This window comes from Mobula birostris, chromosome 7 (assembly GCF_030028105.1).
Source record: "Mobula birostris isolate sMobBir1 chromosome 7, sMobBir1.hap1, whole genome shotgun sequence".
Taxonomy (NCBI): Eukaryota; Metazoa; Chordata; class Chondrichthyes; order Myliobatiformes; family Myliobatidae; genus Mobula; species Mobula birostris.
Genome location: NC_092376.1, coordinates 144,711,835 through 144,734,773, shown reverse-complemented (window position 1 = coordinate 144,734,773; position 22,939 = coordinate 144,711,835). Strand labels below are relative to the sequence as shown.

General features: G+C 41.0%; 1 protein-coding gene across 2 annotated transcripts in view; it reads left to right on the top strand.

Annotated features, from left to right (window-relative positions):
- Positions 1–22,939, top strand: part of spock1 (SPARC (osteonectin), cwcv and kazal like domains proteoglycan 1) — a 502,072-nt gene that overhangs the window by 160,980 nt on the left and 318,153 nt on the right. For both annotated transcript variants that reach the window (XM_072263863.1, XM_072263862.1), the window contains exon 3: positions 4,428–4,473. In XM_072263863.1, coding sequence (XP_072119964.1) covers positions 4,428–4,473 — 46 coding nt within the window. The remainder of the gene's footprint in view (positions 1–4,427; positions 4,474–22,939) is intronic.

Here is a 22,939-nt window from a genome sequence, read left to right as displayed (position 1 = left end):
TACTAGAGAGTACCCCTGTGCCTGTCCCCCTTAACAATAAGTACTCTTGTTTGAGTACTGTTGGGTCGGCGGGGGGTCAACCTACCTGGGGAAGCAACAGTGGCCGCGCCTCTGGCACAGGGTCTGGCCCTGTGGCTCAGAAGGGTAGGGAAAGGAAGAGGAAGACAGTAGTGGTAGGGGACTCTATAGTTAGGGGGTCAGACAGGCGATTCTGTGGACTCAGGAAAGAAACATGGATGGTAGTTTGCCTCCCAGGTGCCAGGGTCCGGGATGTTTCTGATCACGTCCACGATATCCTGAAGTGAGAAGGTAAACAGCCAGAGGTCGTGGTACATACTGGTACCAATGATATAGATAGGAAAAGGGAGGAGGTCCTGAAAGCAGACTACAGGGAGTTAGGAAAGAAGTTGAGAAGCAGGACCGCAAAGGTAGTAATCTCGGGATTACTGCCTGTGCCACGCGACAGTGAGTATAGGAATAGAATGAGGTAGAGGATAAATGTGTGGCTGAGGGATTGGAGCAGGGGGCAGGGATTCAGATTTCTGGATCATTGGGACCTCTTTTGAGTCAGGCATGACCTGTACAAAAAGGGCAGGTTGCACTTGAATCCAAGGGGGACCAATATCCTGGCAGGGAGGTTTGCAAAGACTATTGGGGAGAGTTTAAACTAGTATTGCTGGGGGGTGGGAACTGAACTGAAGAGACGGAGGAAGAAGCGGTTGGCTTACAAATCAAGAAAGCTTGTAGACAGTGTGAGAGGGAGGATAGGCAGGTGATAGAGAAGGGATATGCTCAGACTGATGGCTTAAGATGTGTCTATTTTAATGCAAGGAGTATCATGAACAAAGCGGATGAGTTTAGAGTTTGGATCAGTACTTGGAGCTATAGTATTGAGGCCATTACAGAGACTTGGATGGCTCAGGGCCAGGAACAGCTACTTAGAGTGCCAGGCTTTAGATGTTTCAGAAAGGACAAGGAGGGAGGCAAAAGAGGTGGGGATGTGACACTGCTGATCAGAGATGGTGTCACAGATGCAGAAAAGGAGGAAGTCATGGCGGATTGTCTATGGAGTCTCTGTGGGTGGAAGTTAGGAACAGGATAGGGTCAATAACTCTATTGGGTGTCTTTTATAGACCACCCAAGAGTAACAGGGACATCGAGGAGTAGATAGAGAAACAGATTCTGAAATGGTGCAATAATAACAGGGTTGTTGTAATGGGAGATTTTAATTTCCCCAATATTGATTGGCATCTCCCTAGAACAAGAGTTTTAGTTGGGGTGGAGTTTGTTAGGTGTGTTCAGTAAGGTTTCCTGATGCAATATGTAGATAAGCCAACAAGAGGAGAGGCTGTACTTGATCTGGTATTGGGAAATGAACCTGGTCAGGTATCAGGTCTCTCAGTGAGAAAGTATTTTGGAGATATTGATCACAATTCTATTGATCACCTTTACCATAGCATCAGAGAGGGATAGGAACAGACAAGTTAGGAAACCCTTTAATTGGAGTAAGGGGAAATATGAAGTTATCAGGCAGGAACTTGGAAGCATAAATTGGGAACAGATGTTCTCAGGGAAATGTATGGCAGAAATGTGGCAAATGTTCAGGGGATATCTGCGTGGAGTTCTGCATAGGTACGTTCCAATGAGACAGGGTAAGGATGGTAGGGTACAGGAATCAGGGTGTATGAAGACTGTTGAAAAGCTATTCAAGAAAAGAAAAGCTTATGAAAGGTTCAAAAAAGCTAGGTAATGATAGAGATCTAGAAGATTATAAGGCTAACAGGAAGGAGTTTAAGATTGAAATTAGGAGAACCAGAAGGAGCCATGAGAAGGCCTTGGTGAGCAGGATTAAGGAAAACCCCAAGGCTTTCTAAAAGTATGTGAAGAGCAAGAGGATAAGACTTAAGAGAATAAGACCAATCAAGTGTGACAGTGGAAAAGTGTGTATGGAGATAGCAGTGGTACCTAATGAATACATAGCTTCAGTATTCACTATGGAAAAGGACCTTTGTGATCGTAGGGATGACATACAGTGGACTGAAAAGCTTGAGGATATAGACATTAAGAAAGAGGATGTGTTGGAGCTTTTAGAAAGCATCAAGTAGAATAAGATACTGGGACTGGACAAGGTATACCCCAGCTACTGTGGGAGGTGAGGGAGGAGATTACTGAGCCACTGGCAATGATCTTTGAATTATTAATGAGGATGGGAGAGGTTCCAGAGGATTAGAGGGTTGCAGATGTTGTTCCCTTATTCATGAAAGGGAGTAGAGATAGCTCAGGAAATTATAGACCAGTGAGTTTTACTTCAGTGGTTGGTAAGTTGATGGAGAAGATCCTGAGAGGCAGGATTTATGGACATTTGGAGAGGCATAATATGGTTAGGAATAGTCAGCATGACTTTGTCAAAGGCAGGTCGTGCCTTACGAGCCTGATTGAATTTTTTGAGGATGTGACTAAACACATCGATGAAGGTAGAGCAGTAGATGTAGTGTATATGGATTTCAGCAAGGTATTTGATATGGTAACCTATGCAAGGCTTATTGAGAAAGTAAGGAGGCATGGGATCCAAGGGGACATTGCTTTGTGGATCTAGAACTGGTTTGCCCACAGAAGGCAAAGAGTGGTTGTAGACGGGTCATATTCTGCATGGAGGTTGATGATCACTGGTGTGCCTCAGGGATCTGTTCTGGAAACCCTTCTCTTTATGAGTTTTATAAATGACCTGTATGACGAAGTGGAGGGATGGGTTAGTAAATCTGCTGATGACACAAGGTTGAGGGTTGTTGTGGATAGTGTAGAGGGCTGTCAGAAGTTACAGTGGGACCGCGATAGGATGCAAAACTGGACTGAGAAATGGCAGATGGAATTCAATCCAGATAAGTGTGAGGTGTTTCATTTATGTAGGTCAAATATAATGGCAGAATATAGTATTAATGGTAAAACTCTTGGCAGTGTGGAGGATCAGAGGGATCTTGGGGTCCGAGTCCATAGGACACTCAAAGCTTCTGCGCAGGTTGACTGTGTGGTTAAGAAGGCATACGGTGCATTGGCCTTCATCAACCGTGAGATTGAGTTCAAGAGCCGAGAGGTAATGTTACAGCTATATAGGACCATGGTCAGGCCCCACTTGGAGTACTGTGCTCATTTCTGGTCACCTCACAACAAAAAGGATGTGGAAACCATAGAAAGGCTGCAGAGGGGATTTACAAGGATGTTGCCTGGATTGGGGAGCACGCCTTATGAGAAAAGGTTGAGTGAACTTGGCCTTTTCTCCTTCGAACGACAGAGGATGAGAAATGACTTGATAGAGGTGTATAAGATGATGAGAGGCATTGATCATGTGGATAGTCAGAGGCTTTTCGCCAGGGCTGAAATGGCTAACACGAGAAGGCACAGTTTTAAAGTGCTTGAAAGTGGGTACAGAAGAGATGTCAGGGGTAAGTTTTTTTTATGCAGAGAGTGATGAGTGCATGGAATATGCTGCTGGCAACAGTGGCGGAGGTGGATACAATAGGCTATTTTAATAGACTCCTGGATAGGTACATGGAGCTTAGAAAAATAGATGACTATGGGTAACCCTAGGTAATTTCTAAACTAAGTACGTGTTGGGTAAGTACATGTGGGCCGAAGTGCCTGTATTGTGCTGTAGGTTTTCTATGTTTCTAGCTCCAAATTCCTTAATTCTTTCTCACTTTGCTTAATCAGCACTCCAACTGTACCCTGTGCTTCTTCCACCCCTCCTCCCAACTTCTTGCTCTGACTTATCTTTTCTTCCAGTCCTGATGAAGGGTCTCAGCCTGAAATGTCAACTGTTTATTCATTTCCATGGATGCTGCCTGACCTGCTGAGTTCCTCTGGCATTTTGTGTGCTTTGCCTTAGATTTCCAGCACCTGCAGACTTTCTTGTGTTTGTTATCCTACATAATCATTCCTTTTTGCCACTGATGCGCACTGGCGACAGTGTATCCCATCTACAGAATGTGCCATAGTGATTCATCCAGGCTACTGTGATAGTATTTCTGACAATCTTGTCTTCCAAGGGCTGAAGAGCAGGCACACCGCGAACCACTACCACCAGCTGATTCCTCTCCAAATTGTCCATCATCCTGACTTGAAAATTTATCATTGGTCATTTATCATCATTGTTTCTAAATCATTAAACTACAGCATCTTCAGCAAAAAGACATCCATTGTTGAAGTATATGGCTCACCACCAGGCCAGCAATACCCAGATTCAAGGAAAAAATAATACATACAAAATTGTTTAGTATGTATTTTAAAATAACTTTTTTAGATTATTTTAAAAGATTTGTTCACAAGCTGCAATATAGCATAGTATTTTTCTTTGTTCTTATCTGTGGTCATTTACTCCTGCAGATCCAAAGATACCGATATAATGAAACATATTCATTTTCATGTTTTAGGATGATTATTTCAGAAGCTGGAATCCTAGTAAGCCATTTGATCAAGGTATGATTTCTGTGACTTAACACCATTGCTTTATGCATTATTCACAATTCTATAGTTAAGCAATTTTGAAACAGTGCTACATTGAATTAAAAAAACCTGTCTTTTATGCTCTAAGAAGAATTGTCTTTATTAACCTCTTACACAGAGAATTGTATATGGGTTCAAATTCTGAGCTTTCCTTCACACAAAATAATTAAAGAGATTTTAATGTTACCCGTGCAAATGTACTTCCAAGATTTTAGAATTTCTGTTGTGGGATGAAATTAAAATAGTTAAATTCTGTGTGGTTCTGAATGTTCAAGTCTTCCCTAACCTTGTATGCATAATGAAATTAGCAATTATAAATATTTGAAGCATTTTATACATTGAATGTGTATTGTATCCAGAAACAATATTCCAAACATCTGAAAGGCATTATGTACATTTCCAAGTAGAGTTAAAGAAATGTGCATTTGACATTTGTATTATGGAAGGTGAATAGAAAAATAAGGAAAGAAGAAAATCAGAAGCAATTGGTAAAATTACAGCAAGTGTTTTTTTTTTAGCTATTGATCTTGCTTAAATGCTTTAGATGAATCTAAATATAAATATCTGTTAAATGGTGAATTACTCACAATATACTTGGTACACTTCTGTAGTGTGAAGATAATGCCAGTTCAAACAGAAGAATCCCAGTGAAGTTGATTTGAATCCCAGTGAAGCTTTTATAATTTGATGTTTTGTCTCAGTTCACTATTACTTGAAAAGAGCAATTCTATCCAAAGCTTAGATCATCTACTTATTAATGTCACTTACAAGCGTAATTGTTTTTGGTACAGTTCTTACCTTTTATTTACTTTGCCTTACATTTATCTTCTGAGAGCAATCATGTTATTTCATTGCTATTGGGTTGTTATGTAAACAGAGGTGAACTGCTCTGTTTGATTTTTTTGGAACTGAGCATGTACATCTTTATTACTTTACATGGGTGGCAATTTGCTGAAGCAGATCTCTTCACTCACTTGAGAACCTGCTCGGTTTGATATTCCATTCCAACCCAAGAAATCAATAAATGTTTAAAATTGAATTGCTGTGACCAAATTGGATATCTTTTAGAAATACAAGATACAGACTATCAACTGTGACTTTATAGAGGTCTCCTTTCCAAGTTTGAAGGTTTCAAACTCCAAGTCGCCCTCTGGAGAATTTGAGACAAAGTTTTAAGCTGATGCTAAAAACTATACTGAGGGATTACTATTGGAAGCCCTGTCAGCCCTATTAGATGAACGTAAAGATCTACAGTACCACACCAAAGAAGAGCAGGTCCTTATTATCGCATCCAGCTCTTTTTCTTCACTTAAACTCTGTAACATGGTGATCTAGAAATTCCAGTGGGAGGAGGGAGCATAGTATTGAAGAAAAGGCCTCTCTTCATATGTGATTATAGCAGAGTTTCACAAGGACTGAACTTCACTTTCTCAGGGCACAATTAGGAAAGCACTCTGCAATGAATGCAGTGTACATTTCCATTACTTAGGTTGAAAATCGAAAGCTTCTTGGAGGCTGCATATGTTACTGTGCCAGATTCAACTTGGTCCCTAAACCATTTCTACAAGGCTTCAGTCAGAGTTGCTGAAGCATTTCTCAATGGCCTCTGAGGATAACATCAACCCTCCCTACTTGCCTCCAGAAGTGTACTAATGCTTTACCTTATTCAGCATAAAGCACCTCTCTGTGTTATCATCCCGATTAACCAAGTTGAGTTTCTGCTGCAGTCGAACACGTCTTGAGAATGCTGAAAACATTTATAAAACCTTACTGAAATTGAGAGAATACAGCGAGCAGGAAAATATTGAATAGATTGGTGATGTTTTCCCTAGAGAAGGGAAAACTCAGATCTATAAAATCCTGATTGGATACAGTAGGAATATATATGAAGAATCTGTTTCCATTTATTAGTGAATCCACAATAGGGAGGAATAAATATAGGATACCACCAATTTAAAATTTTCAAAGCAATTTTCTTTATTTCAGTAGTGTTGAGATTCTGAATCTGCTGCTGCATTGACTGGTTGCTGCAGAAAGCATTGATCCACTTAAAGGGAGGCGTGATGCTTACTTGAAGAAGAAAGAATCTTGGATGTTGTGGGAAATACTCTGTAGAAAGTATGCAAGTTTGTGCTGCATATAGAGAATCATACTGACCAGAAATACCCATCAGCCCTTTTTCTCTTGCACTAAATTCTGTTTTACTCCACCCATACCTTCTTTTCATTTTCTAGAAAAAGAATAGAACAGAGAATTTGTTTCTTTTGAAGCCAAGAGATCAATTTGAATTTGTTGAATAATTCTGAGGCACATTATCTTGCTTTGCTGTATCCAGAGAATTTGTATCTCCGGGTCATTTGGAAAACCTATGATAAGGGAAAAAGAGCCTTGCAATTTAATGAACTTTCAAATCCGAAAGCACTCTGCAGCCTTGGAAGCATTTCAAGTTGGTCACTATTATAATCCAGAAAGTGTGGCAGCCAATGCATGCATAGCAGGCTCCAGCAGATGAGAAGGAATAGGTAATGTGTTTTAGTAATGTTGCCCACAAAATTAATATTGGTCCACTGTTCTTTGTTGAAACAGTACTGTAATATTATTTGCATTCACTTGAGAGATTCGATGTGGCCCTGGTTTACTATTACAACCATAAGGTGTACAAGTACACAGCACGCATTCTGAGCAGAATTGGAATGTCAATCTGTATTTTTGTGTTCGAGTCTTTAGAGTGGAATTTCAACCCATTAATGTCTGACTCAGAGGCAAGGATGTTATGAAGTGAATCACAGCTGACACAATTTGTTTGCAAAGGGGCTAGGAGAAACAGAAAAAGTGCATTACAAATCCAAATTCCAGTAAGTGACAATCAATGGAGATGCTCTCCTTAAGAGTATTTACACTCTTTAACTTGTTTTTCATTCTATATATAAATGCAATTTGTATTCTGACAGAATGTAGTAGAATTTCGGTATCACAAATGTGGTCAGTAATCCTTTGGTTACACAAAATATTCCTTTTCTCTGATGCAAAGCAAAGATCTAGAACTGTTTAAAACAGAAGATAACTGCTTAATGATCAAACTATTAAGTGACTGTTGCAAACTTTACAATTTTATTCACTTATGATAAATCATTATTAGGCAAAGAGGCAGTATATAAATCAGCTAGAAAGTCTTTAGCCTTCACAAATACATTAAAATATTCTCTTAAGTATTGTTCTGTACCATCCATATCAAATTATTGAAACAACACTATGAGCAGCAGGTTCTACTGCAGTTTTTGGAGAGTAACTTTGAGATTTTCAACTGTGCAGTGCTCTACTGGAACTAATATTGCATTTCCTTTTGTAGTATTTCAAATTCCTGCAGCTGACAGCATGTGGCTCAGCAGGTGCAATCCTTGCGCCCTGCTCTTACAGGAACATACCACAAAGCAATGTATACTTTGAGTGAACCTACATTGGGATCAATATGCAAGGGACTGGTCAAGCTGGTGAAAAACAATATTCATCCGCGACACTTTCTTTGCACAGGGTAACCATGGAGACAGTCTAGAGCTGCAGCCAGGCACTCAAGGCAGGTGTTTGTCAGTGAAAAGCTTGTGATGACATGAGGATATTCATAAATGCCTGCATTCTGAGAAGCCTGCATTGTAGACAAATAATTGTACCCACTCCGCCTGTTCCTGTGGTGTGAAGAAAGTGTAGACTGGCTTCTTTTGAATGTGCCCTCCCTGAAGCAGTAAGCAACAGCCTGTGGAGATGATGCAGGGATCAGCAGCAGCAACTCGGAATGATCCCGAGAGCTAAGAAGTGTGTGACAGTGACCTGGGCCTTCACAATTAAGGCATGCAGACAAGGATCCTTTTGAATTTGCAGCAGTTCTCAGTAAGTACATAAATTATAGGTTGAATCTTCTCTAGGAATTGAGGATGTCTTGCAACCTGTAGGATCCATTTGCAGCTGTTCTCATTGAGAACATAAATTCCAGTTTGAATCATCTTGAGGATGACTTGCAACCTGTGGTTTTATGGGTTCTGTGGTGGCCAATGAGGTCAATGTATGGAATGCAACCTGCCCCACAGATGGGGAAGAGATTCAAAGATTCAAAAAACTTTATTGTCATTCTAACCATACATCAGCTCTGCAGGGCAGAGTGAGACAGCGTTTCTCAGGGGCAGTGCAATCATAACATAACAGACGCAACACTAACTAATAAACATAACAATAAATAGTAAAACACAACAGCCGCTTGTCAGTTAAAATCAGTTATAAGTGTCCAGATGATTGATGGGGCAGGTGAAGAGGTGGTTTACTCGGTGGCATGCTATTTATGCAGGGTCTCTAACCTGATGCATAGCTTCATGGTTTTCATTATATACTGAATATACTTTCTCCACTTTGAATGTTGGTAGGACCAAGGTTCTCAGGAATTAGTGTGATTTTGCACTTCTGCAAACTTAGCAAGTTTGTAGATGATACCAAGATTTGTGGTGTTGCACAAGAAATATCAAGAAATACAACAAGATATAGATCAGTTACAGATTTGGGCAGAGGAGTGGCAGATAGAGTTTAATCTGGACAAGTGTGAAGTGTTGCATTCTGGGAGGTCAAATGAAAAGAGGAACTATAGAGTTATTGGTAGGCTTCTTAATAGCATTGAGCTACAGAGGGATCTTGGGGTCTGGGTCCATAGTGCACTGAAAATGGCAACCTAAGAGGAGAAGTTGATAAAGAAGGCGTATGATATGTTTGTCTTCATTGGCAGAGTAAGAAAGTCATGCTGCAGCTATATAAAACTTAGTTAGATTGCATTTGGAGTATTGAATGCAATTCTGATCGCTTCATTGGAAGGATGCAGAGATTGTGGAGAGGGCTTAGAAGAGTTTTTGCCATGTTGCTGCCTAGATTAGAGGGTATGAACCACAAGGAAATGGTAGACAAATTCGGGTTGTTCTCCCTATAGTACCAGAGGCTAAGGGGAAACCTAACAGTGGCTTTTAAGATCATGAAAAGCATACATATCGTTCACAGTCAGAATCTTTTCCCTAGGGATTAGGATACAAATGTCAAACAGCAAAGGACCTGCTTTTAAAGTTATCGGGAGAGGGGAGAGTTTAAAGGCAATGTGAGGGGCATTTTGTTTTTTTACCCAGTTGGTGGGTGGCTGGAATAGGTTTCCAGGGTTAATAGTGGAATCAGGTAGTTTGGGAAGTTTAAGTGCCTTTTAGATAGACACATGATTCTGAAGGTAATGGAGGGAAGATGGATGACACACAGGAGGGGAACATTTAGTATAAATGCCAGCATCATTGCATCAATATCCGCATAATGTTGAGGGGTCAATGATCTCCTTAGTGCTGTACCATTCTATTGTCTATGAAACTTTGAATAGGCCTTGAATCTTTTTCCTTGTCTGATAGTTACCTACCAACTTAGAGCTTGGAACAGAGAGCCTGTTTCCAAGTCTGGTGACATGCATGAGACACTACCCATCGAAAAGTGGCTGGGTCTCAGTGTTGGACAGGCCAGGCCAGGAAACGATATGGACATTGGTTCATTTGTCCTACCAGTGAATTTAGGGAATTTTGTGACGCAGTATTGGTACTTTTCCAGTGCCTTTAAGATGGTTTATGTCTCAAAAGAGTATAGGAGGGTAAGGAACATTGTTGCTCAGTAGTGAGTTTTATGCCAGGTTTGTGGTCTTGATCTTCATATACCATTTTCATCAACCGATCAAAGGTTGCATTGATATATTGAAGTCAGGGATGAATTTTGATATCAGTGTCTGCTTTCACCATGAGGGTTTTCCAGGAGCATGGTAGTGGAACATTTTTTACAGAGTCTCACTGTGAACTTCTGATGTCAGAAGGCAGTGTGCTGCTGTGGACAGGTAGGCCTATAGAGGAGTTTTTGGTTCTCAAGTGTTGAGGGTAAGACCCATATCCTCATGCTTCAGTGTACAAACTAATAATAACTTGGGGTAGTATGAATATTGTCCGCCTTTTAAAGGCACATTTTACTGGGAACTAGACCATACGACAAAGGAGCAGAAGTCAGCCATTCAGCCCAACGAGTCTGCTCCATCATTTTATCATGAGCTGATCCATTATCCCATTTAGTCCCACTCCCCTACCTTCTCACCATAACCTTTGATGCCCTGGCTACTCAGATACCTATCAATCTCTGCTTTAAATACACCCAATGACTTGAACTCCACTGCCGCCCGTGGCAACAAGTTCCACAGATTCACCACCCTCTGGCTAAAAAAATTTCTTCGCATCTCTGTTCTGAATGAACACCCTTCAATCCTTAAGTCATGCCCTCTCGTACTAGACTCCCCCACCATGGAAAACAACTTTGCCACATCCACTCTGTCCGTGCCTTTCAACATTCGAAATGTTTCTATGAGGTCCCCCCTCATTCTTCTAAACTCCAAGGAATACAGTCCAAGAGCGCTCAAACGTTCCTCATATGTTAACCCTCTCATTCTCGGAATCATTCTAGTGAATCTTCTCTGAACCCTCTCCAACGTCAGCACATCCTTTCTTAAATAAGGAGTCCAAAACTGCACACAATACTCCAAGTGAGGTCTTACCAGTGCCTTATAGAGCCTCAACATCACATCCCTGCTGCTATACTCTACTCCTTTAGAAATGAATGCCAACATTGCATTTACCTTCTTCACCACCGACTCAACCTGGAGGTTAACCTTAAGGGTATCCTGCATGAGGACTCCCAAGTCCCGTTGCATCTCAGAACTTTGAATTCTCTTCCCATTTAGGTGATAGTCTGCCCATTTATTTCTTTTGCCAAAGTGCATATTCATACACTTTCCAACATTGTATTTCATTTGCCACTTCTTTGTCCATTCTCCCAATCTATCCAAGTCTCTCTGCAGACTCGCTGTTTCCGCAGCACTCCCGGCCACCCCACCTATCTTTGTATCATCAGCAAACTTAGCTACAAAGCCAGCTGTTCCATAATCCAAATCGTTGATGTGTAACATAAGATGAAGCGGCCCCAACACGGACCCCTGTGGAACACCACTGGTAACCTGCAGCCAACCAGAATGGGATCCCTTTATTCCCACTCTCTGTTTCCTGCCAATCAGCCAACGCTGTATCCACATATGTAACTTTCCCATAATTCCATGGGCTCTTATCTTGTTTAGCAGCCTCATGTGCGGCACCTTGTCAAAGGTCTTCTGAAAATCCAAATACACAACATCCACTGCATCTCCCTTGTCTAGCCTACTTCCTCAAAAAATTGCAATGGGTTTGTCAGGCAGGATTTTCCTTTAAGGAAACCATGCTGAGTTCTACCTATCTTGTCATATGCCTCCAGGTACTCTGTAACCTCATCCTTGACAATCGACTCCAACAACTTCCCAACCACCGATGTCAAGCTAACAGGTCTATAATTTCCTTTTTGCTTCCTTGCCCCCTTCTTTAATAGCGGAGTGACATTTGCAATCTTCCCTTGAGTGTCCAGTCTACTGCTGATGTCTTCCTCAGTGAAGACTGATGCAAAATACTCATTCAGTTCCTCTGCCATCTCCTTATTTCCCATTACAATTTCTCCAGCATCCTTTCATAGTTCATCTTTTCCCTCTTGATGACCTTCTTACTTTCCTTTTGTAAGCTTATGAAAACTTTCCAATCCTCTTGTCTTCCCACTAGTTTTTGCTTCCTTGTATGCCCTCTCCTTTGCTTTAACTTTGACCTTGACTTCTCTTGTCAGCCACTGTTGCATCCTTTTTCCATTCGAAAATTTCTTCATTCTTGGAATATACCTGTCTTGCACCTTCCTCACTTCTCGCATAAACTCTAGCCACTGCCGCTCTGCCATCCTTCCCACCAGTGTCCCTTTCCAGTCAACATTGGCCAGTTCCTCTCTCATGCCACTGTAATTTCCTTTACCCCACTGAGATACCGACACATCAGATTTCAGATTCTCTTTCTCAAATTTCACAGTGAACTCAATCATGTTAGGATCACTGCCTCCTAAGGGTTCCTTCACCTCAATCTCTCTAATCACTTTTGGTTCATTACACGATACCCAATTCAGTACAGCTGATCCTCTAGTGAGCTCAACAACAAACTGTTCTAAAAAGCCAGCTCATAGACATTCTACAAATTCTCTCTCTTGAGATCCAGTGCCGACCTGATTTTCCTAATCCACTCGCATGTTAAATTCCCCCACAATTATCATAGCACTGCCCTTCTGACAAGCCTTTTCTATTTCCTGTTATAATGTGTAGTCCACATCACTGCAGCTGTTAGGAGGCCTGTATATAACTGCCATCAGGGTCCTTTTACCCCTGCGATTTCTTAGCTCAACCCATAAAGATTCTGCGCCTTCTGATCCTATGTCACTTCTTTCTAATGATTTAATATCATTTCTTACCAATAAAGCCACACCACCCCTTCTGCCTACCTGCCTATCCTTCCAATACACTGTGTATCCTTGGACGTTCAGCTCCCAGAGACATGCATCCTTTAGCCACGTCTCAGTGATGGCCACAATGTTATACCTGCCAGTCTGTAGCTGTACGACAAGATCATCCACCTTATTCCTTATGCTGCGTGCATTTAAGTATAACACCTTAACTCCAGCATTTGGTACTTTTTGCTTTGATTGCACTGCAACTCATCCCAATGGCTGCAAATTTGCCCCATGACCTGCCTCTCCTTCCTGACATCTTTACTGCTCACTATCTTAGATTTATTTCTGTTTTCACCCTCCTCCGCTCTATCATTCCGGTTCCCATCCCCCTGCCAAAATAGTTTAAACCCTCCCTAACAGCTCTATTAAACCTTCCCACCAAGGTATTGGTCCCCTTTGGGTTCAGGTGTAACCCGTCCTTTTTGAACAGGTCATACTTCCCCCAGAAGAGATCCCAATGATCCAAGAATCTGAAGCCCTGCCCCCTGCACCAGTCTCTCAGCCATGCATTCATCTGCCTGATCCTACTATTCTTGCCCTCGCTAGCACGTGGCACAGGTAGCAATCCTGAGATTACTACCCTGGAGGTCCTGCTTCTCAGCTTCCTTCCTAACTCCCAGAAATCTCTCTTCAGGACCTCCTCCCTTTTCCTATCTATGTCATTAGTACCATCATGTACCAAGATAGCTGGCTGCTCGCTCTCTCCCTTCAGAATATTCTGGACCCAGTCCGAGACATCCCATACCCTGGCACCTGGGAGGCAACACACCATGCAGGTATCTCTATCAGGCTCACAGAATCTCCTCTCTGTTCCCCTGACTATGGAATCCCCTATGACTACCGCATTCCTGCTGCACTAGAGCAATTAAATCCTAGTTGTTCTGTTACTAAATAAAAGCAATTGTTTTCAGACTAGTGAGGTTAAAAATCTCACTGCAGACAGATATTGATGCCACATAGCTGTTGACATCATTTAAGTGAGTTTAATGAGAGAGAAAGATCGCTTGGGAGAATTAAACTGTTCTCAAAAAAACAAAGACAAATATTCCAATGGATTACAAAGCCCTGAAAAATGTATAAAGTTGCTAAGCTTCAAGCTGAGTCAAATTTTTAACAGCAGAATGATGAGGTTTATTTGGAGTTATGTCAATGAATTTTTGGTCTCCTACATTTCATTACAAGAAGACAAAATGTTAAGAAATAGACTAAAGTGATTAATGTTACTTTCATCAACATTCTGTTATTGATGAACTTTTGCTTGGGAAATTTAATTCTCCTTATTTTGCCTCTGATTAGGTGATTTACGTGGTTTAAGGGGATGTGAAACAGATTATGATCACTTTCTACAGCTGTTCAAACCTTGTGCTGTCAATAACTGAGATAGTTCGAATATGATGGTGGTTTCTGTTCAATGATATTTTGTCTCTGGCTACAATTTTTTAATGCTTGAAATAACAATTTATCATCATTGCTTTCACCTCTCAAATAAATCTTTGTAATCCCAAATCATTTTAGTGCCAACCTGTCATCATTTTGCAGTCTATTACATTTTTAAATGTGTTTATGACACCATTTTCTATTTCACCACTTTCTCATTAATGTTGTAAATTAGTTCTTTTTGTATAGGTGCTGACCCTCATGGGATAATTTTCAAAAATATTCAGCAGTTTTCCTCTAGAAATCACATTCCTTCAATCAGATACTAGAGCTGCCATCTTAGTTTATGTCATTACCCAGCTCCATGTTCCCGCCTCACACATCAAAGTGTTTGAACACTTCAGCTCAGTGTCACCAACAATAACTCCTGTGATCACTGCATTGAATTCCATTTCTTCTCAAATACAGCAAAAGGTCTGTGGAATCTGCTCAGATAGGCAGAAAGACACAAACTCCAATTATTTACTTTGAACCACAGATCTTTGTTTGCTAAGGCAGAATAGCAAGCATTAAAATATCTCTGTGGGTCTGTTTGGGCCCTCTCATTACAGCACACCTCTCACTCTGCCTGATCCATGACCAGCCAGTTGGCAAGGCCTTGAACTGCCTCCCAAGCCCCCAACTGCTCAACTTTTGTACCTGTTCCACTGATACAAAATGCCGCTGTAAATGGACCAATACATTAGCACCAGCTCAAACCACTGAACCAAAACCAATCATATTATCACTTGTCACCTCACTTCACAAGCCCCACCCCTGTGTTCAAGTGACTTCTCTGTTTCCACAGTACTGTATATTGTGTTCCCATGGTTGTATTCCCATAGCTCCTGTAGCCAGCTCTGTTATGTTCAAGGACACAGCCATGGTGAGACATTTGAGAAGCACAAAGGTTAAGGCTTTACAATACACTCAAATACTCTGCATGGTTTTGAGCCCCACTTTATTATATTGATCAGCAGATTCATTCCTTACAGTTCCAGTAGGGCCAATTCATTGCTGAAGGTGGCTTCTGATGGATATTCCGCATAGTTACTTCTTGTGATTGTCCTGAGAGTGTTCTTTCATTAACTTTCTTTTCCTCATTGGTAACTTACTCTAGTAACAACTATCTGAGCTTCTGAATGTATTCACACTGCAACATTTCTCTTGGTTTCCTGATTACCTCAGCTAGCTGACCACACGTCTGATATTGAGAAGTGATTTGAATTTTAACGATCTCCACTGAACTTGCTATTATCAATTCAGTCTTTCTTTGTTGAATATTCAGTAATTTTGAACCAAGCTGTATGTAACTTCACCCAAACCTAAACCGTGCATGTTATATTGACTATCATGGCCACTTTCATTTCTGTGACATTACCAGCCTTTGTCTTGTTTTCCTATCGCTCATATTAAACCCTTTCTATCTTTTTTTTCCTTTTTGGCTTGATTTGGTCATCATGCTTAGCCTTTGTTCCCTGTTGCTGAATGGAATCGATGCAGAGTTTTCATTCTCATATGCAAACTTGTCATGGTTTCACTCTACACTAATCAGATCTCGCTTATCCTTATCCCCAACCCTAAGTTACAACTCTCAGATCACCAAAATATTAAGATTTTGGTAATCTCTTGAAGCATTTCTGACTTTTAAATGGCCATCAGCACTTGTATAAGCCTTCAGGAAACATCTCCAAGTAAACTTGCTGCAGTCTGGGTGACAGTAATGCAAAATGCCCATGATCATATTGTGGTGGAGCTGGTGGTAACATATCATGTTACCAATGGTCTTAATGTATTTTTTCTGCAGTTTTACTTCAAGTTATCTACATTGGGTTTGGCATAGACTTCCTCCTCACTAATATGTTTGGAATGATCGACATTAACTCTTCAACTAAGTTTCAGTACTTTGGTTAACCAAGAGACAGAGGTAATTGAAAACAGCCATTACAAACCAATCTGATGGCACAAATGTCTATTTCTCTAACTTTGGGTAAGTTCCCCCCACCCTCCTTTTCCCATTCCTTATTTTGGTTGTCCTTTCAATCCTTCTCTTCTCCTCACATGTCCGTTACCTCACCCTTTCCCATCCCTCTCTTCCTTGGTTCACTGCCGTCTCCTATTAAATTCCTCCTTCATCCCTTTACCTCTTCCTCCTATCAGCTTCCAGGTTCTTAATTCATCTTAACCTCTCCCATTCACCTGGTCTCACCTATCATTTCAAAGTTAAAAGGTTCAAAATACCTTTATTGTGAAAAAGGAGTGGCGTATATGATGAATAAACTCTTCTCGGGCTTCCAGCCGGGTACAGGTTTTGATTATTACCGATTTTTTTTGATGACAAACTCTGCCATCTTTATCAGGGATGATGCCTAGGCATGTCTAGTCTGGTGGTATTTATAACCCTGTAGTCCGTCCCTCCTGATTGGTTAGACTTCATCCAATCAGGTTTCCGCCTGTTAAAGGAAGCCATTGAAATAAAACCAGAGGAAAAGAATTTTAGCAAAGATGAAGGTCTCGCTTTAAGTAAGAACTGGAATTCGTTTGTAAACAAGGAGAGAGAATGGAAATGTTAGTTATAATCAATACCTGTACCCAGCTAGAGGCCCAAGAAGAGTTTATTTATACATTTATTATAATTTATTATCATAGTAAGTATACTATAGTATACCTGGAGATTTGCCTACTTACAAGCAGCCACAAAATAAATAACCCATTAAAAATTAATCATACAAACAATAAAAGTAAGGAAATAACATTCAGAACTGAAGTTCACAGCCATGAAGCTGGTCACAGCCAACCAGGAGCCCGTTAGTTGTAGTTCACAGCCTCAGTTCAGCGTAGAGATGAGTAAACCTCGTGAGCAGCGAGCTGAACATCAGCCCATCCCTTTCCTCTGTCCCTGACACCCTGACCTTTTCAATCTAGCCTGGCACTTAAACTGGCTGTACATCGGGTCATCCCTCACTCTCAGACCCAGGCCCTACCACTTCGAAATGTTCACGCACCGAAGCATCTTGCCAGATTGTACTCTTTCTCCTGACCACCAGCACCTTATTCCAGCTTCTTCCTCCTTCTTTTCAAGTCCTGAGGAAGGGTCTCAGCCGGAAGCATCAACTGACCTGCTGAGTTCCTCCAGCATTTTCTGTATGTTGCTCAAGATTTCCAGCATCTGCAAAATCTTCATGCATCTCAGACCTCCACTGAATATCTATTTGCATGTAATATATTTACTTTGACAAGCTTATTTATTATAAATTTAAATCTAGTACAGATAAGGAAAGCCTTTGCATTTATTTGTGTAAAATGAAATGCTGGATAGAAAGTTGGGAAGTGACATTTAAATGTATTACGTTATCTAGATTTTGACGAGGGAAGTGGATGAAATTATTTTTGTTCATTTATTTGGAATTAATATAAGTAGTGCATGAATAATGTTGCCTGAGTTTTAGAACAGAAAAACACAATTTATATGTTGTTGTTGTACTTTAATCATCACCATGTGGTAGAAATTATTTTTCTTAGCAGATACCTGAAATTGTAGCAAAGATGTGTCAAGTGCCCATAATCTGAAATGTTGAGAAATTTTCTTAAAAAAACTGATCTATTTTGTTTGTTCAGAGGAGTTTGGGATTTCTGATTACTGTGATTGCGCCTGGTTATTGACAACGTTTTTACAAGATTATTTTATGAATATAAATGCCCTCAACAGTAGAGATAGACATCCTCTGTGGTTGCTCTTCCCTCAGGGATGAGGAGCAAAAAGGTGGAGTTCTATAGAAATGTACCAATAAAACTGATCAGGCTGTATCTGTGCAGTTCGTCCTAGTTGATAATTATCCAGGAAGATACAAATACAGCCCCCAACATTTTCCATGTGATATCATAGTTCCACAGGGTAACTCTTTCCTCAAATAAAGATTAAATTATACCAGATAGTAATCTAGATGTGCTACAAATTAAAGGATCACATGCACTGCTTCAGGTGTCATCTTTCATGTAGTTCCACAGTGTGCTGAATGACAGGAATACAACACCCTAAACATTTATGCTGTTTGAATAGGTTTGAAGTGCACTTATTGAACTGGTATATTTCTGTTTGGGCTTACCATTGGCTTATAGTAAATATTATAGTCATAAAGAGATCCAACATTATATCAGCCCACACAATCCATTCTAGACATAACTACCCATTTACACCAATCTTAAATTAATCCCATTGTTTCTTTTAATTCCTTCCACTTTCTTGTTAGCTCCCTCCAGATGCCGCCACTTGAGTGTCAATTTAAAGTGGGCAATCGAGCTATATCAACCCTAAAGATGTGGGAGGGAAAAGGAGCATCTGGAGGAAATCCACACAGTTGCAGGGAAGATGGACGTTGATGGCACCTGAGGTCAGGATTGAACCCATTACATTGGAAGGGTTTAACCTAGATTGATAGAGAGGAGTGGGACTCCGAACAGGAGCAAGTCTGTGGCCAGCGAGAGTAGGTTCAATAATCAGGATAGCCAGGGCACAGTACAGGCAGGAAAAGGAATACCCAGGTAAATTGCATTCATTTCAATGGATGAAGTTCAGGAAGCAAACCAGGTGAACTTAGGGCATGGATTGGCTTTGAGAATTGGGATATTACGGGCATAACAGAAACTTGGCTAAGAGAAGGGCAGGACAGCAGCTCAGTTTTCCAGGGTAGAGATACTACAGGGCTGACAGAGGTACAGGTAATCAAAGAGGGGTTGTTGCCCTTTTGATAAGAGAGGACATAACAGCAGTACTTTGAAATGATGTTCTTCAGGGTTTGCCAGTGAGACTGTATGTGGAGGACTTAGAAACAAGAAGGTGAGGGTCGTTCTGGTGGGAGTGGCCTCCAATAGTCAGTGAGAAGTTGAGGAGCAAGTGTAAGAGAAATTGCTCTTAGTTGTAAATGTAATGGGGTTGTATCAGAGGGACATTTTTAATCTCTTTGGCATTGGCCGGACCATCCAGACTGCTCAGGGCCTGGATAGGTGGAATGTGTGAAATGTGCCTAGGAAGGTTTTCTGAGTCAGTATACTGGGAGCCCAACTCAGGAGGATGCAGTACTAGACCTCTTCTTAGGGAATAGTCAGGGGAAGTACAGAAGTGGCAGACAAGGAGCACTTTGGCACAAATGACTGTAATTCTGTTAGTTTTATATAGTGATGGAAAGGGATAGGTCAGGTCCACAGGTCGGAGCAGGGCTAATTTTGGGGGAATTACACAGGATCTAGCAGAGGTTAATTGGGAGAGCCTGTTTGAAGGGAGAGGATTGAAAGGCAAGTGGGAGATTTTTGAGTATGTGATAGCAGCAGTCCAAGAGCAGCATGTTCCTGTGACGGTGAAGGGTAAACCTGGCAAGTTTAGGGAACCTTGGCTGGTGAGGCATATTGATGCACTGGTCAAGAAGGCAATCATAGGGTTTGGGAGGTTGTGGATGAATGCCAGAGAAAGTGATTGAGGCAAGTACAATGGCATCTTTCAAGAAGCACTTGGATAGGTAGCTGGGGGAGCAGAGCTTAGAGTCACATGGGTCAATGCAGGCAGTGGGGGCTAGCTGGATGGGCATTGTAGTTGGCATGGACTTACTGGGCCGAACAGCCTGTATATGTGCTGGTTGCTCCAGAACTCTGTGAACCCAAGTCTTTAAGTTTTGAGGGAATGCCTCTCCCAGCTGCCTCACTATGCAAGATATATTTGTTGGCATGAATCTCAGGAAATCTTCATAAAGATTGCATTTTTGATAATTTTATGGTTTAGATTAATGCTGCTTTTTGTATTCTGTATCTGTGTCTATGTACCTGGTATTTGGCTAGGCCTGGTGTAACTGGTCACTATTGTGGATCTAGCCATGCTAAGCATGTGCAGCCAGGCTCTGTGTGTCCTGCCAGGCTAACGCTGTCTCGGCAGGTCAGGCCTCTGTAGAATTACTCTGAAATGCCAAGCAAGAAGTTGTTCCTTGCACCTATATCTTGGGGTAATCTCTCTGTTTTGTCAACTTTGGCAAACAGGTTTATGGTGCCATTGCTAAATTGTCTGTTTCCAGAAAATTCTTGTGAATTTTCTTTTCATTTCACTTGTTCTTGGATCTTTGCTTTCATTATTGCACTTTGCCTTGATAAAGCCCAAATGAAGAAAACCTGAGACTTTAATCATTGACCTTGGTAATTTATTTTTGCTGTTACTTAATTTTAAGTTCCGGTAAGGTTTAATTTAATTGTCTCCAGATTATGTGGCCTCTTCCCTGTCTGGCCAGCCTTTGCAGTCCATTATATAACTGGGTTTGCCTCAAAACTATTGGCTGTCAGATCACTTCAGTAAAAATATAAAATGCTGGAAATATTCAGCAAGTTGGGCAATAAACGTGGAGACAAACATACTTAAAGCAAGCACTTTTCATCAGGACAGGGAACAGTTAAGCTGCAGAGGGAGGGGAAAGTGGGAGAGAGAGAGAGGGGGAAAAGAGAAGTAGTAACAGAAAATACTGGACAGCTTGGGCTGCAGGGAAGAGAAAAGATTTAATATTTCAGTTTGTTAAAATAGGAAGTCCAGTTGGCAGAGAGGTTGAACAACAAGGGGGAAATGAAGGTTTGTTAATTTAGTTTGCTGCCCATGCTCCTCCTCATGTTTTTCCTGCTTTCTTCATGTCTGGGCTGGGAATGGAGATCTTGTCGTGTGCCTTAAGGCCCTGCAGTAAAGATGAATAGAATCAGAATCACCTTTATTATTATGGAGACATTTATTGTTCAGCAGCAGTACAGTGTAAGACATAAAAAGTACTATAATGTACAAAAATAAATAAATAGCACAAAAGACACGTAACATGGACCAGTTAGAAATCTGATGGTGGAGGGGTAGACACTGTTCCTAAAATGACAAGTGTGCTCCTCCCTGATGGTTGTATCATGTAAAGGGCATGTCCTGAATGGTAAGGATCTTTAATGTTGGATGTTGCCTTCTTGAGGCACTTCTTGAGGATGTCTGTGATAGTGGGAAGGATTGTACCCATTTTGCAGCTGCACTGCTCCACAGTCCCTTGCGATCCTGTGCATCAGAGGCTCCATACTAGACTGCGATGCAACCAGTCAGAATGCTGTCCACCATATTCCATCAGACCATAAGAAATAGGAACAGAATTAGGCCATTGGGCCCATCTAGTCTCTCCTGAAATTCAACCATGGCTGTTTTATTTTCCCTTTTATTCTCCCTCCTTCTTCCCATAGCATTTGATGCTCTTACTAATTAAACACTAATTGACTTACTAATTAAGACTTCTGCTTTAAATGTATCCAGTGACTTGGCCTTCACAGCTGTCTGAGGAAATAAATTCCACAGATTCATCAACTTCTGGCTACAGAAATCACTCCTCATCTCTGTTCTAAAAGGACATCCTTGTATTTTGTATTCTGAGGCTGTGCCCTCTGATCCTAGACTCTCCCACTATGAGAAACATCCTCTGCATATCCATTCTTTCTAGGCTTTTCAATACTCAGTAGGTTTTTGAAATCCCCCAACTTTCTTCTAAATTCAAGTGAGTACAGGTCCAGAGCCATCGAACAGTCCTTGTATGTTAACCCTTTCATTCCCAGTAAAATTTCATAAACTTCTGCACCTTCTTCAATGCAAGCACATCCTTCCTTAGATAAGGGGCCCAAAACAGCTCGCAATGCTCCAACATCAGTTTGATCAATACTTCATAGAACCTCAGCATCACATTCTTACTCTAATATTCTAGTCCCCTCAAAAAGAAGCTAATCGTGCATTCAAAATATTGCATTCACCTACCTTACAATGAACTCGCCCTGAAAGTTAACCTTTAGGTTTTCCTGCATTGGGATTCCCAAGACCCCTTGCACTTATAATTTTCAAATATGCTTCTGATTTAAAAAATAGTCTATTTTATCTACCAAAGTGCATGGCCATACAATTCCCTACACTGTATTCCATCTGCAACTTCTTTGCCTATTCTCTTAATCTATCTAAATCCTTTTGCAGATTATCTGCTTCCTCAACACTAACTGCACTTCAACCTATCTTGGTTTCCTCCACAAATATGGCCCCACTTATCACAAAAATATGATAAGTAATGGAGCCAACATGACCCCTGTGGAAACCGGAAAAGACACCCTTTATTTGAACTCTTCGCCTTTTGCCAAACAGCCAATCTTTTGTCTATGCCTATATCTTCCTTGGGTTAACATGAGCTGTTAACTTGTTTAGCAGCCTCATTGATGACACTTTGTCAAAGGTCTTCTGAAAATCCAAGTAAACAATATCCATTGACTCCCCTTTGTCTATCCTGCCTGTTAGTTCCTCAAAGAATTCCGACAGATTTGTCAGGTCTGATTTCCCCTAAAGGAAACCATGCTGACTTCAATTTATTTTATCATGTGCCTCAAAACCTCATCATTAATATAGATGATCACTGATGTTTGTCTAGCTATCAATTTCCATCTTTTGCCTCCTTCCCTTCTTAAACAGAGAAGTGACATTTGTAAATTTTCCACTCCTCTGGATTGGAAAATCTAGATTCCAGAATGGTTCCAGAGGATTAGAAAATTGTAG